This window comes from Cajanus cajan, chromosome 7 (genome assembly GCF_000230855.2).
Source record: "Cajanus cajan strain Asha chromosome 7, NIPB_CcT2T_4, whole genome shotgun sequence".
NCBI lineage: Eukaryota > Viridiplantae > Streptophyta > Magnoliopsida > Fabales > Fabaceae > Cajanus > Cajanus cajan.
The window spans coordinates 48544987-48559581 of record NC_138523.1 but is presented as its reverse complement, the minus strand read 5'-3'; the positions used below and the strand labels follow the sequence as shown (position 1 = coordinate 48559581).

General features: G+C 32.1%; 2 protein-coding genes and 1 pseudogene across 3 annotated transcripts; all 3 read left to right on the top strand.

Moving 5' to 3' along the window:
* The first annotated feature begins 3704 nt into the window (after positions 1-3704).
* Positions 3705-9837, top strand: VPS60.2 (SNF7 family protein). Of its 2 annotated transcripts, XM_083059932.1 has the most exons (8): positions 3705-3991; positions 4495-4646; positions 6602-6695; positions 7645-7716; positions 7807-7918; positions 8110-8270; positions 8683-8687; positions 9450-9837. In XM_083059932.1, the coding sequence occupies exons 1-8, from the start codon at positions 3923-3925 to the stop codon at positions 9550-9552; spliced, it is 768 nt and encodes a 255-aa protein (XP_082916058.1). In that variant the 5' UTR covers positions 3705-3922; the 3' UTR covers positions 9553-9837. The 2 variants fall into 2 exon arrangements, with proteins under 2 accessions (XP_082916058.1, XP_020222409.1); XM_020366820.3 differs by lacking the exon at positions 8683-8687 and having other exon boundaries at positions 3709-3991; positions 9444-9837.
* Positions 9838-10979: 1142 nt separating this feature from the next.
* LOC109804723 (RING-H2 finger protein ATL70) lies at positions 10980-11465 on the top strand. The gene has a single exon (XM_029272684.2). It carries the CDS (start codon positions 10980-10982, stop codon positions 11463-11465), a length of 486 nt encoding a protein of 161 aa, XP_029128517.2.
* A 1206-nt stretch (positions 11466-12671) lies between these two features.
* Positions 12672-13034, top strand: LOC145950058 (RING-H2 finger protein ATL70 pseudogene; annotated as a pseudogene).
* Positions 13035-14595: the final 1561 nt, after the last annotated feature.

Sequence of the window (14595 nt, the reverse complement as noted above, 5' to 3'; positions counted from 1 at the left end):
TGATTGATTTTTATCATCAATTCCTTTATAAGAGTAAAATATAATTCCAACTATAATTTTATATTCAACTTAAAGATTAAATCTCAAATTCTTAATTAAAGAATATAATATCACTTGACTTATAACAGCTTTTAATAAGTAGAGATCCATATTAGCTGCATCAGAAGATAATAACTACATGTTTGGTTCGATTGATTTAAATTTCTTTTTCTAAAAAAAAAGAAGAAAATTACTTCAATTTAATTGATAAATCGGAGTTTGGATTTGGATTGGATGTTCGTTTTACCGACATTTTCTATTGATCTCTTATTATTTATTAAAATAAGCATAAAAATGTCAATCACTCAATTAAATAATATTGCGTATAAGTATCGTCAATTTTTATTTTGTTTAAAAAACAAACTTTTTGGCTCGTATTTTAGTCAGAGAAGGAGGCTTCAAAACATTATAAAAGTAGGTACTACAATTCCATGGGGTAAAGTAGGTCAACATGACATTAAAATTTTGAGTTCTGCACTGTGTCCCCTTTTTTGGCTTTACTATTTTAAGATTTGAGTCAATATTTTCTATAACTTTTTTGCAATAGTTATAAACAAAATATTAAAAATAAGTATGTTTGATAATTTAAAATTATAAAATTATCATTTTTAAGTAAGAAGATTAATAAAAAGTATTATTAAGAATTATACACTATTTTTTTTATTGTGAATTTATTAAGAAAGACATCCATTTACGCATGAAATCACACAAATAAATAAACTTACAATGTAAATAAGGTTTTGCATTTGAAAAATATTATAATTTATAAAAAGTATTTAAAAACTATACGCATATCATTTATTGAATTTACGCTCTGCACTAGCAAAGTAAATATATATATATATATTTGAATTATTTTTACAATTAAAATATAATTGAGACCAACTATCTTATATAATAAGAGATTATTGATTTTTGAAATAAATTATTTTTCCTAAAAAAATAGTCCTTTTTTTTTAATTTTTTATTACAAGTAAAAAAAAAAGTCTAATTCAAAGAAACTTATTTATTGATATGAACTTTCAACCCCTATTTAAAAAAAACGTTGACATTTGTGATTTGTTTGATTTAATGCTTCACAATTTGGTCCATGGCCACTTGCCACGCGCAGGGAAAAGTCAATAAATTTATATTATATCTTTGAGATCTCTGCTTACACGCAAAAATATATATATATATATATATATATATATATATATATATATATATTAATCTTTTGTATATGTAAATATTACTGGTTTAATATTATCATTTCTTGACTAAAATTTACTAAAACACTGATATATATTGTAATAATTAAAGAAAAAAAATATTTCAAACATATAATTAATATACTTATTAAATATACTCTTTTTGTACTGAAATATAAGGGGAAAAAATCTTATCAATTGTAAACTTAAATATAAATAAGTCTTAATTACTTTTACTCTATTTAATGATACAGTCTCTAAAATACATTTCATTTAATTAAAATTTTATTTCTAATAACGCTTTTATTATTATTGATATTGAGTTCTAATGAAGGTTGCATAGAAAAAAAGAGAGATAATTCTTATTGAATATTAGCAAAATTAAATGATAATTGAGTTTCTTAATTAATGTATGAGTTAATTAAATTTTCTTATATTATTAAGATAAGTTTCTTTAATTATAACATATAAATTAGGTTATTTATGAATATTTGACTATATTTAATAATGATAAGGGTAATTACACATTTGAATATATAAAATATATGTTTCCTTTATTTAATAAATAAATAATAATGATTTGATTTAATGTTGAAATTTATGATATATATATATATATATATATATATTATCAATAAAAAATAATAATATAGAAAAAGATTACGACCTCAAAATAGTAATTTTAAAAACATCAACAAGCAAAAGGTGCTATAGATCAAAAAAGGAGTAAATGTCTAGAGTGATAAAAGGGAATATAGAAGTTGTGCTTTATTTTACTAATCAATGTGTGCATCAATTCTCCTAATGAACATGTTAAAAGTTAGGTTACCATTGCATGTGTTGTAAAAGATATGATTTGGTTAGAGATGGAAGAAAGAGGATGAAATTAAACATCTAACTCAAGTACAATATTATCGTTATTAGAGTGACTATTGACTTAATAATGTACTGAGTTGATGAGTTATTAATTAATTCGACTAATTATCAATTGAATTACAAGAATAGGAAAAAAAAATATTGTGGACTCTTATAATTTGAAACTACAACACATGTTAAATTTTGAAGATTAAAAGAAGCATACACGTATTTCTCGAGAGGATCGCATGTGGAGTATTTTGTGCAATATGCTTATACTTTAAAAATTTAGGTTAAATACCTCTTTTGGTCTCTTATAATATTTTTTTATTTTAATTTAGTCCCATTTTAATTTTTTGTCTCAATTTGATCCCAATAACTTAAATTAGTGCAATTTGGGACTTCCGTCTAAATGATTTAGACGGAGTTAACTGTTTGTCACGTGGCATCTATGTGGATGCCACGTGGATGCACATGTGGACGCCAAAATTCCGGAAAAAACCTGAAACCAGAACGAGCCATTCTGAATTCAAAACGGCCCGTTCCAGAATGCCATGCTTTTTATTGTTTTTTTTATTATATCTATATTAATAAATATATAATAAATAAAAAATACAATAAATTAATATTCATTTATGAATAAAACTAAAAAAAAATCAAATAAGATAAGACCTTCCAAAATATTTCTTTGATTTGAATTTATCTAGTTCAAAATCTTGACTAAAATGCCGCAATGTATTTCAAAAAATTGAAAATAAAATTCAGGGTTTAGGGGTACCTCCTCAATAACAGGTTGTTATTGTTGAGGTACATCGTCAATGACTTCAAGGGAAAACACTGTTTCGTTTTATCCTTGATTGTATAGTGTCAATTTGGTAGTAAGTGATTCACTCCAGTTTGACTAATAATGAAATAAAACTTGTTACTATTGTCTTTAGTGATACATTGCATCATCCTTAATGATATACTGTATAGCTCAAATGTTTAGCAATTGAAGTTATTAATCCTCATTAACAATATTACCAAATATAGTGTTTGAAATGCTTTGTATTTTAGTTTTTTTTTTACGAAATTCTGGACCAGAACGGCCCGTTCCAAGTGCAAATTTTACACACCAATAGTGTAACCAGAACAGCCCGTTCTGGTTTCAGAACGGGCCATTCTGGTTCCAGGTGTATTCAAGTATTTTTGGATCCACCTACGTGGCATCTACGTGGCATCCACTTGACATCCACGTGGCTACCAGTTAACTCCGTTTAAATCATTTAGACGGAAGTCCCAAATTGGAACGATTTAAATTATTGAGGATCAAATTGAGACCAAAAATTAAAGTGAGACTAAATTGAAAAAAAAAATATTGTAACGGACCAAAAGAGGTATTTAACCTAAAATTTAATTTCCGAAGTAAGCAAAATTTCCGTATTTTTGAAATTTAATTTTCATAATGTATCCGACTGGAATAAAATTTGAAAAGAAAAAAGAAGGAGGTGCTTAGGAAAAGCCTAATCCGATCCAATAATAAATTGGGCCAGGCCTCATTTGATTTGGGCCTTTTATATTCGGTTGCAACGGAACGTACACCTTATACAACGCTTCTTAAACAAACACAACACTTCCCTGATTGATAGGAATATTTCGGCGGAAGCTTCTATAATACACTGCTGAAATTGACGGGAAACTTCGCATCCCAATTCCGTGGTTTATCGCGTTAAGCAAAACCCAAATTTCAAACTCTCTCTCTCTCTCTCTCTCTCTCTAGTATCTACGTTGTTTTCGTCATTGCTCTCTCTGTTCTCTCTCGCCTTCAATTTCAAAGGCGTAGATTGAGATCGCCAACAATGAAGAGAGTCTTCGGTGTCAAGAAGAACAAGGATCCTCCTCCTACCATTCAGGATGCTAACGATAGGGTTTATCTCTCTTCCTCTCTCTCTCGATTATCAATTTCGTTTATTCAATCATACAGCATCACTCCCCTAGATCTGGTCATTTTTATGCATTTGGAATGAATGAAATTATCTAATTATCAAATTCGTTTTGCAACAAACATAGTACGTGACACTATGGACAAAAGCCTAAAATGGAATGAATAATAATAGGAAATTTAGATCCTAGTTAATTTTGTAAGTTAGGATGCTGTATTGATATCACTTTAATATTTATGTTTGGATTTTTTTTTCTTCGTAATTCTGTTGAGTAAAACACTTATTTTTTTATTCAGACACCGTGCTTCAGTTTTAAGATTTTTTTATATACCGGCTTCCCCGTTTAAACGAATGTCGAGCTGGTTTTTGCTTAATTCTTTTTCATAAATTTATATTTTTACGTTTGCTTTTTACGTCCGTGTTATGTTCCTATACCTGGTTAATTGAGTTAGTTTCTTGAGTTGCTAACTGTTGTGTATATGTTACAGATTACTAAACGAGGTGATACGGTGGAAGAAAAGATTAAGAAGCTTGATGTGGAGCTTAGTAGATATAAAGAGCAGATTAAGAAAACTAGACCTGGTCCGGCACAGGAAGCTATTAAAGCTAGAGCCATGAGAGTTCTTAAGCAAAAACGAATGTGAGTTTATACATTGTTTGTTTGCTTAATTTATTTGTCATAGTTTTATTGTCAATTGATTAAGCAAAAGTTATAGATCCAAGATGATAATTCATAGCAAGTAGGGTTTTAAAAATCATTCTGAATACAAATCGTCTGCAATAAAACAGTCAGGTGATACCAGAGTGAACAAAATTTTCTTGTCTCAGCTGCAACAAAATGTTTTGTTGTGGCCACAACAGAGTTCGAAAAACATTGTTTTATCTGCAATAGATATTTCTTTCCCCCACAAAAACCCTATTGCAAATGCAAAATACAAGATTGTACAGTTTCACAGTTCACGGTCAGCCACCTTTTACAGCTTTGCAATTTCTATTCAGCTTCTCAAGTAGTTTGTAACCTGGTAACCTGTTTGTGATTGCTATTGGCTGATTCCTCCGAATGCAACCTTGTGGCTGTTGGCAAGAAAATATTGTGGTTGAGTTTGTGACTACTAGCAGCAAGAAAGGAGTCATATGAGAGAAGAAAGGAGACAAGGGAGAGGGGGTTAATGAAGAGGAGAGATTTTATTCACCAGTCTTGTGGGAGTGGTGGTTGGGGAGATTGATTGTGTGTGCATGACTTGAGTGAGGTCATGCAGGGGCAGCAGAGAGATTGTAAGTTTGGGAATTAGGGGGTGTTATCCTCTGTGCGTGAGTTGATTGTGGTAGTGGGGGGCATGGGATTGTTTTGGGGGAATCTGGGTTGATCTGATCGGGCGCTTTGAGACATTTTTTTTATATATATCTGAGACATGTGGCTTTGTGGGGGCTGGGGATTGGTGATATGAAATGGTAGGTAATTTGGTGGGAAAATTAAATGTATGAGTGGGAAATATTAATAGGCTGAGTGGTAAAAAAATATTTTTCAGTAACCAAAAAATAATTATTTTTTATTATTTTATTCCATGCTTGAAGATGTAGAATGACTTATACCTGGCCATGTTTAATATTTTTAATCTTAAAAATAATTAAAAGTTATTATGGATATATTTAAGGTTTTAAATTGCTGTTGTAGTCACAACTATAGCCACGTGATTTAAAATGAAAAATATTAAAATTTGGTTAAGTACTAGTCATGATATGTAGTCAACCTTGAAATAAACAAACTGATAAAAAAATAATTAATTTTTTTGTTACTAAAATGTAAATTAAATTAACCACTCAACCAATTAATTTTTACCCTTGATACATTTAATTTTCTCACCAAATTACCACTTCATTTCATCAATTCCCATCCATGTCTCCTTCCTTCTCCAAATTGGAAATTACTTCAGTGGCTGTATTAAAACGGTGGTCGCCCAGTGAGTGAGTGTGTGTTTGGATAAAAGTTGAGTTTAACTCAACCCACTTTTACTTCAAAGCAATAGTCTTGTTGCTTTTGGATTTCATGCATTGGGAAGTGAAAACACACATTCCCATGCTTTGAAGCGGATATCCAAACACACCCTGAATGTTGAAACTGTACAATTGTTGTATTCATCTTTGAAACAGGTATTTTGGGGAGAGAAACTGTACTTTGATGTTTGACATTAGAATTTTCACCCAATTACAGTTAGACATTGCGAAATAGGAAGTTATTGTACTTCATTTCATAATGTTATATCTGAGGACTTCATTGCTGTTTATGTTGTTATGCTTCCTAAATCGTGCCAATTTGAATATGTGCATTACGATTTCTTTATCAAATTTGAAATGTTGTCTTAGTTCCTTATATACACGTGATTGCTATATATTCATGAAGTAATAGTTTTTCCTTAAATCAAAAGGCTCTTTGTAGCAAGACTAAGAGTGACTAGGAGTACTTTGCTTTTTTTACTTTCATTAAGTTGAACATAAGCAAACGGAATAAATTATGACTTTATGGATATAACAATACACCTGAAATGAATATTATATAGCTATATTCATCTAGAAATACACTACTCCTTTGATCAGGTATGAGGGCCAGCGTGACATGCTGTATAATCAGACATTCAATCTTGATCAAGTTCAATTTGCTTCTGAGGGCATTAAAGATGCTCAACAAACTGTATGTATCCAAGCACTTGTAGTTTTCTTTGTGACCCTTATATTGAACTCTCTTTTATCCTGTATCCATCTGTGTGCCATTGTTGCAGTTTTGCCTAAGGTTATTAAACAATGAGGCTTATAAGCTGTGTGCTTATTGAATGGGGAAACTGATAAGAACCTTAGGAGAACCACATACAAAAGCTAGCTGTTGTAGTTGGAGAGCCCTGGGCCTTGTAAGCCCCAAATTGGAATCTAATACTTTCAATTTGGGACTGAAGTCTCATACCTTGCAATTAGATCATAGCAGAAACTTATTCAATTTTGTGGTTTTTGTTTTATGATTTACCCTGAGGGTGAGCTTTGGCACATAGGTACTGCCTTGTGACATATTGGTCACAGGTTTTAGTCAGGAAACCAGCCTCTCTAGCTAGGTAGGTAAAGATGTGTTTGTTTGAACCTCTCTAAACCCCACAATAATGGTAGCCTGGTGTAATAATGGGCTGACCTTTTGATATATGATTTTTTTTATTTTTAATTTTTAAATTCAAATTATATAGATGTCTGTCAGTATTTGTAAATTTCTAGAAGTTTGAAGATGACACTTGCATGCTATATAAATGTAGTTGATTGGGGGTACCCATATTCACTATAAAACATTCGTTTGTCTTGGTAGCGCTTTAAGGTGCATGGTTCGAGGCGGAGCTTTTTCTGTACCCTGTTTGGAACCTGCTGCCTACCTCATGAGAGGTAGGTCATGAGGTAGGAGATGAATCGTCTGTCATTTGGGAGGGGGTCTCTTCATAAGATGTTTGACATTATGCCTTATACTTCTGTTATAACAAATTCTAGTATATTTTAGTTTTCAGGAATCAGATGATGTCCACAAAGGATAATTTCTTTAATTCTGATATAGAATTTATATTCAATTGTTTACAACTTTTTTCTTTTTTATTTCTTCCCTTTTTCAGATGTCAGCTTTGAAGACTGCCAACAAGGAGTTGAAGGGAATGATGAAAACTGTGAAGATTCAAGACATTGATGTATGTATTCTCTTTCTTTTTCTCTTATAGCTTCTGTCTAGCTAATATTATAAAAATTAGGGTTTAACTGTAAATTCGTGCTATGTGTAGAACTTGCAAGATGAGATGATGGACCTCATGGATGTAAGTAACGAAATCCAAGAGACTCTGGGTAGAAGCTATAATGTGCCTGATGACATTGATGAGGATGATCTTATGGGTGGTAAGTTAAGAAACTTGGTTAGTCTTTTTGAGATATTTGTTGGAAACCACCTACAAAACTCCACGGTTGGGTAGGCTTGTGGAATTTTGTAGCTGTGTGATTAAAATTGGTTTTGAAAACATGTACTCCATTAATTTTGTCAAGAAGCAGCTTAATTACCTGTTTCTTTATTTTTGGTTTTGGTTAAACAGAACTTGATGCGCTTGAAGCAGACATGGGAAATGAGACTGAAGCTGATGGGGTCCCATCATACCTCCAACCTGATAAAGAATCTGATTTGGAGGCAGAGCTTAACTTACCATCAGCTCCATCAGGACAAACAGCAGTGCCCCCTGGCAGATCCAATGCCCAAGTATAATGTTTTGCCCTTTTATATATTCTAGTAGGAAAAGGCATTATGTTCCTTCGAGCGAATAACAATTTTTTTTAGTTAATTAATGAGTAGTTTTTCTTTTTAGTAATCATGTACAGTTTTTTATGGTAATTAATTAAAGGATAAAATTGAAAAATAAATTGTGGACACCAAAAATTGGTACTGCTTTTATTGTTAGTATAGATATAGATGAATTGCTAGTATAGATAATATAATTCTGCCTTTTTTTGTGGATGTTAACTTATTTAAGATGAGGCTTGGGGTGAGGGGAACTTAGTCAGTTTTTATTGCGAATTATTTGGTGTTAATAAAACAGGTGAGTTGTGTCTTTATTTAGAATATAATTTGGCTGCAGCTTGGTTATGGTATCATGTATGTTGGCTTTGGGTAGACATTGTTTCTCTAAAGAAGTGATTAACCAGCTAAATTGCTAGAGCATGGGATAATTTACCCAATGCTTGAAAATCTATTGGAAAATGGTTGTTATTCAATGCAGTCTTGTTGCAGGCTGTCTAGACAGCATGATATTTTCTTTATAGAAGGATGTGGTTTTGGGTCTTAAAGCAGTTCAAAAAAAGACGATAGCTTAGGCTATTCAATTACTGGCCAAAACTGCCTAATATAATTGAATATGATTTTTCTGTAGAAATTCAAATGGTGGGATTAGAATATTGAAAATTAGCATACCTGGGTTCCTAGAAATTGAAGCTGGTGACCTCAGGCTAAATTACTTAAAGTGGCTGTAGTTGAATTGAATTAGTAAGTAGGATGGTAGTTTCATCACATCATCCACTGATTTCTTCGTTGTACCATTTATGGATAAAGTTGCATTCTTATGTATGATGATGCAACTTGTAAGTATATGCTTGAACCACTGTTTAGTTTCCTGTTTTTGGGTTATCTGGAACTTTTATTTGGCAATGTGTTCCATACACTTGAGAATTATGTTTATGTATTCGCGGAAAGGATTCATCAACACTCTGTGTCAGCCTTTGTATAGCTTAGGCATAGCATCTGTTGGTCTGCCTAAATGCTTACTGACAAGTGATTATTGATGCTGTTGTTGTATACAATAATCTAAACTAAATAAATTACTCTATTTTCTGCCTTTATGTACCTTCCGTTACTGATTCATTATTTTAATACTGACAGACTGAGGATGAATTGGGTTTACCTGCTGTTCCTCGGGCATCCTTACGCGGTTAAAGTATGCTTTTTATATCACGGCGTAGCTAGTGCAGTCACAAGCAAGGCCCTGTAAAGATGTCCAGATCTCGAAACGTTGATTGATTCAGTGATTTAATTGGTCTGATGTTGGCATTATAGACTTAGTAGTTAGTACCTTTGTTTTCCGTTGTAATAAGCCTTGTGGAAGCATCTTTGATATTTGTATGAAGCTTATGATATGGAAAAGGAAAAGGAAAATATCGCTGGAAATTTGTGGAAAGCTTGGAACCTGTAAGTTGTGTTTAAAGGAAATTTATATATACACATCGTTATCCCAATGTCATTCTCTGCAATAAAATGATTTTAGTCGATTGCTGTATTTAATATTAGCTAAACCCATGAATGTGAAAAATCATCATGAATTTGTGAACAAAAAAATGCGGGTAAACTTGATATTGCTTGACAGTTTGGGTCGAAAGCATAATGAATTTTCTAACAAATGATCCTGATCCTGAAATGATTGTTTCCATTTTAACAGAAAAAATAAAGGGCCATTCAGTCAGGTGCGCTAAAAAAATTGTCAGAGATATTTTATTGGGATATTTGGTTGGATTTTATCAGTTGAAAATGTGATTATAGTACTAAGTGAACTCGCTCCGTTACGTTTTTGCAGTTGCTGTTCGAGTAAAAATTCGACCTTGGTTTTGTATATATATTTTTGCTTGTAGTCGTTAAGAGCTTAGTGTTTCAAAATATTTGAATTTTGGGGGGAATGAACATCACGCATGGATTATTGTTTATTCGAGTTTGTAGCTTTATGCTGTGAAGATGACTTAATCAGAAAAAACAAATTCAAATTAAAATCTTTGCTAATTATGCAATCATTGTTTAAGTGCAACTTCAGTTGCCAAAGGAAAAAATTTCAAATAGGATTTGGAATGAATTCCTCATGCTACATATGATAAGTTTTTGCTTCGTGGTATTCAAGTCCTCACCTAGAGTTAAATGTCACGGAAAGTAAATGATTTTTCATGAGTGAATTAACAATTCGATGAGCCAGTATCAGATCAAAATCCATAATTATAAGAATTCTTTCGTACAATGCTATTCAACTTTAATATTATTGTAAAGATATTTATCCTTTAAAATTATGCCAAATCAAAAGCCATATTTAATGTTTCATATTGTAACGGCAACCCCGTACACGCAATGTTGGTATTTTTAAATACATGTATATTGTCAGCTTGCTAAATTCAAATACAGAGAGAGCGATAGAGAATTTAGCTTTGCACGAAGTCCTTGTCAAACCTACACCACATGGAAACTTCTGGCACAATGAGAAGCCAATCAACAGATAATTAACAACATTAAACTAAAAAAGAGGCTAATACGTGAAAACGACGTGATAAACGTTGACTCCCAAAACTATGATGCCCACCTCGTCAAATTTGTTTAAACCTCGTTAATGACCAAATCAAGGAGACATTAATCCTAAGCAATCCCATTCCAAATTTAGATCCAATGAACTACAGCAGCAACAAGGACGAGAATGATTTTGACTCAAGTGGGTTCACATATGGCGTAGCCTTTGTAATTGGGTTGGTCTTCTTACTTGTGACGGTGGCTTTTGCATGTGTGAGGCTTCGCATGGCACGTGGTCCTAACATGCTCAATATTTTGTCTGGTATTCCACCATCACGTCACGCTCCAGCAGAAGATGATTCAGCTGAACAAGGCCTACGCCTTCATCACATTGACACAAGTTTTGAAAGCTATCCCAAGCTTCTTTACTCTCAAGTTGAGAAAGAGAAGAAGGGCTCAAGCTCTCTTTCTTCTAGCTGCCCCATATGCTTAGGGGACTACAAAGAAACTGACATGTTGAGGTTACTTCCTTACTGTGACCATCTTTTCCACCTTGCTTGTGTTGATCCATGGCTTAGGTTCCATTCAACTTGTCCCATATGTAGAAAATCATCCATTCAACCTTCACATACTGCCTCCAATTAATATATTATTCCATTATTCTGTATGTCATAAAGCTGTCACTATGCATATATATTCAGGTTCCCACTTAGGAATGTATGATCTATCATTTGTTCTGCACTTCTGTTGAATTAAACATTGCCCTTTGCTACTCTGATGTCTCATGATAGTGTGCACGCAGTTTTGCTTAAATATTCAAGAGCACCAGTCATGGTTGTGTAGATAGAAAAAAAAAAAAAAAAAAAAAACAACTACGACTTGTATTTTATTTTTTTCGTAAAATTCCTTTTTTTATGTTATATTGTCTTGTCCTTTCTATTTGAATTTTAACTTCTCAATTATTTGATAATCATGATGATCATTATTCTTTAACTATTACCATATAAATAATAGTTTATTCGTGTGTGGGAAGAACAATATTGAACCAAGACAAAAGAAAGACCAAATAGATATTTAGTTTTAAAATCAATATATAATTTTAAACCAATCACGACGGCAGAAAGGAAGAAAAAAGTGTAAATGCCTAAATGGCATGACCGAACTATATTTACCTTCCATGGATATTGCTATTTTAACTCATCCACAATGAATATGAATAAATAAATAAGAAAATAAAATATGCTTCACAATATAAAGAAATTTTCTGTTATTAATTTAGTTTATCACAAATCGCCATGTAAGATAAATTTACTAATTTTATAATTATATATATCTCGATTGGTTGAAAAAACTAAAAAAAAATAAAAAAATCATATGAATATTGCCCCTAATTTTTGGCTAAGACTGTTATTAGATATATATTAGATCGATGTCAAGGTCGATCATAAGAACCATCGAAGATATATTAGCTAACATCCAAAAAAATATGATGTATGAGTCAGCCTGTTGAACTTATAATAACATAACGGTACGCAGCTGCTGCAAAGTGCAAACAAAAGATAGGATAATGTTGGGTACATGCCAAAATACATTTCCCAATGTGAAAAACATCAGAAAATTAAAAGGTAATGTTCAAGGTCACTCCTTAATAGGTTTACCATTACGGACATTATATTAGCAAAGTCAGACACACATGCATAAATACATTAATGCATAATGCACATTCACATTTAACCTCACAAAAACCATTTTCTCATTTGTGATGAACATATGATGAACGGTTCAGAAGAGTCTGTGTTATTGCTAGTGAGCTTTATTTTTCTAACCTTTGTGGTTACAATTGTCGCTTATATGTGTTCCCTTAATATTCCACGCGATTCTTCTTCCACTGCTCAATCTGTGCCAATTGGTGACACACATTCCAACCATATCACAATCACTGTGGAGCCTCCTGAGCCAGGCTTAGATGAGAGTGTGCAAAGCTATCCTAGTCTCCAATTCTCGAAAGGAAAACGGTGTAGTAGCACTAGCAGTTGTTCTTCAAGTTGTTCCATATGCTTGATGGATTACAAAGAATGTGATTCATTGAGAGTGCTGCCTGGCTGTGGCCATTTCTTCCATGTCAAGTGTGTTGATCCTTGGTTGAGAATCAATTTGACCTGCCCAGTTTGTAGGAATAAAATAGACCTAGCTGATATATGTAAACATTTGTAATGATTAAGGAATTATTTCATATTTGTTGGATTCTAATGAATGGGAGAAGTGAAAGCAAAATGGGGAGAGGAAAAGGCTAACAACACTTTTATCTAAAATACTCTTTTGAGAACACTATCTTTTTGGTATAGACCATAAGTATCTTCTATTGGAAACCTGTTCAAATTCGGTACGATTAGTATGAGTGGTTAAACTTTATTTATTATTATTTTTTATTATCATGAATATCAAATATAAGTACTAAGGGAGTTTACAACACTCACATATTTTGCTCTACCAACTGAGCTAGATTCCTTATTTTTATGGATCTTACCTTTAATTTAATGAATCTAATTCATGATTAATAGTTTTTAACAAATTTTAATCAATAAAAAAAATGTATTACTATTTCTTTTTCCTTTCAAAAGTTCAGGGCATACTGTCTATAGGCATTGGATGCTCTCACTGTGTTGTTAAGTAGCATGCCCATGGGACTTATCTAGGGGTAATCTAATCGGTAGCTAAAGGATGTTTCCTCTTTGTAATTGATTTGTGGGAACTGGGAATAGAGAGTTATGGAAATTTGGTTTTTCGGAATCTTTTGAATGATCACTTGCTCGAAATTAGTAATTGGAACCTGTGTCTTAATATGTTGAAGACAAAAACTTATGGATATTGTACTAGAAGGAGTCTGAGTTGCTGACAAAATGAAGTTGCTTTCTTATGCTATTATTGTTCCTTTAGGCTTCATTAAGGTGATGACTACCGTGGAGATGTACAGGAGTGGATATTCGTTAAGGGTTCTTCAACGCTTGAAGTCAATACAGAAATCATGCATAGGTGTACTTAACTATAGGAGCATTGTATCAAAGACACATCTCTCAAGTTAATTCAGACATGTTTATTTAATTATAACTTACATTGCAGTATAAACATATCTAGATATAATGTGTTGCTAAATGATTTCACTTTAATTTGCATAGTCCTCAATCCTATTGTTCCTTTTTTATCATTTTGATTTTAGATTTTGATGAGATCATTACAGACATACTCCTTTAATTACAATATAGGATGAAAATGTGTTGATATATAATAGCCAATAGGTTTCACTTTCAAAAAGTTTTGGAAATGTGATGTACTGTTTATTGATCCTCTTATTTGTATGAAATATTTTGGTTAATCTAGACTGATGCCTGTTTTATAAAGGGGTTGAGATACACTTTTGTTTTGTGAAGTTTTGTAACAGTCCTTCGCTTATAAAAGATAAACTTCTGTCACAATCTTCGTTGGTATTGAGGAAAACATGTTCACATTAACCCATCCTTCAATTCTTGTATTTCTACAAAATCATCGAGAAGCATACATTTATATATCTAAACAAGAAGCCAGCAATGCCTCCATTAAAGGAATCCAAACTCAAGATCTTACAAACTAAAAGGCATGAAAGAAAATCCAAATATCCCCTTACAAAACTACCATATGATGAAATTCTCAACTTAAAACCAAATCTCTATAATATCAATCTAATTAACCTAAAATGCACGTAGTCACGTACCCTTTATGCATGCATGCATATTGTACC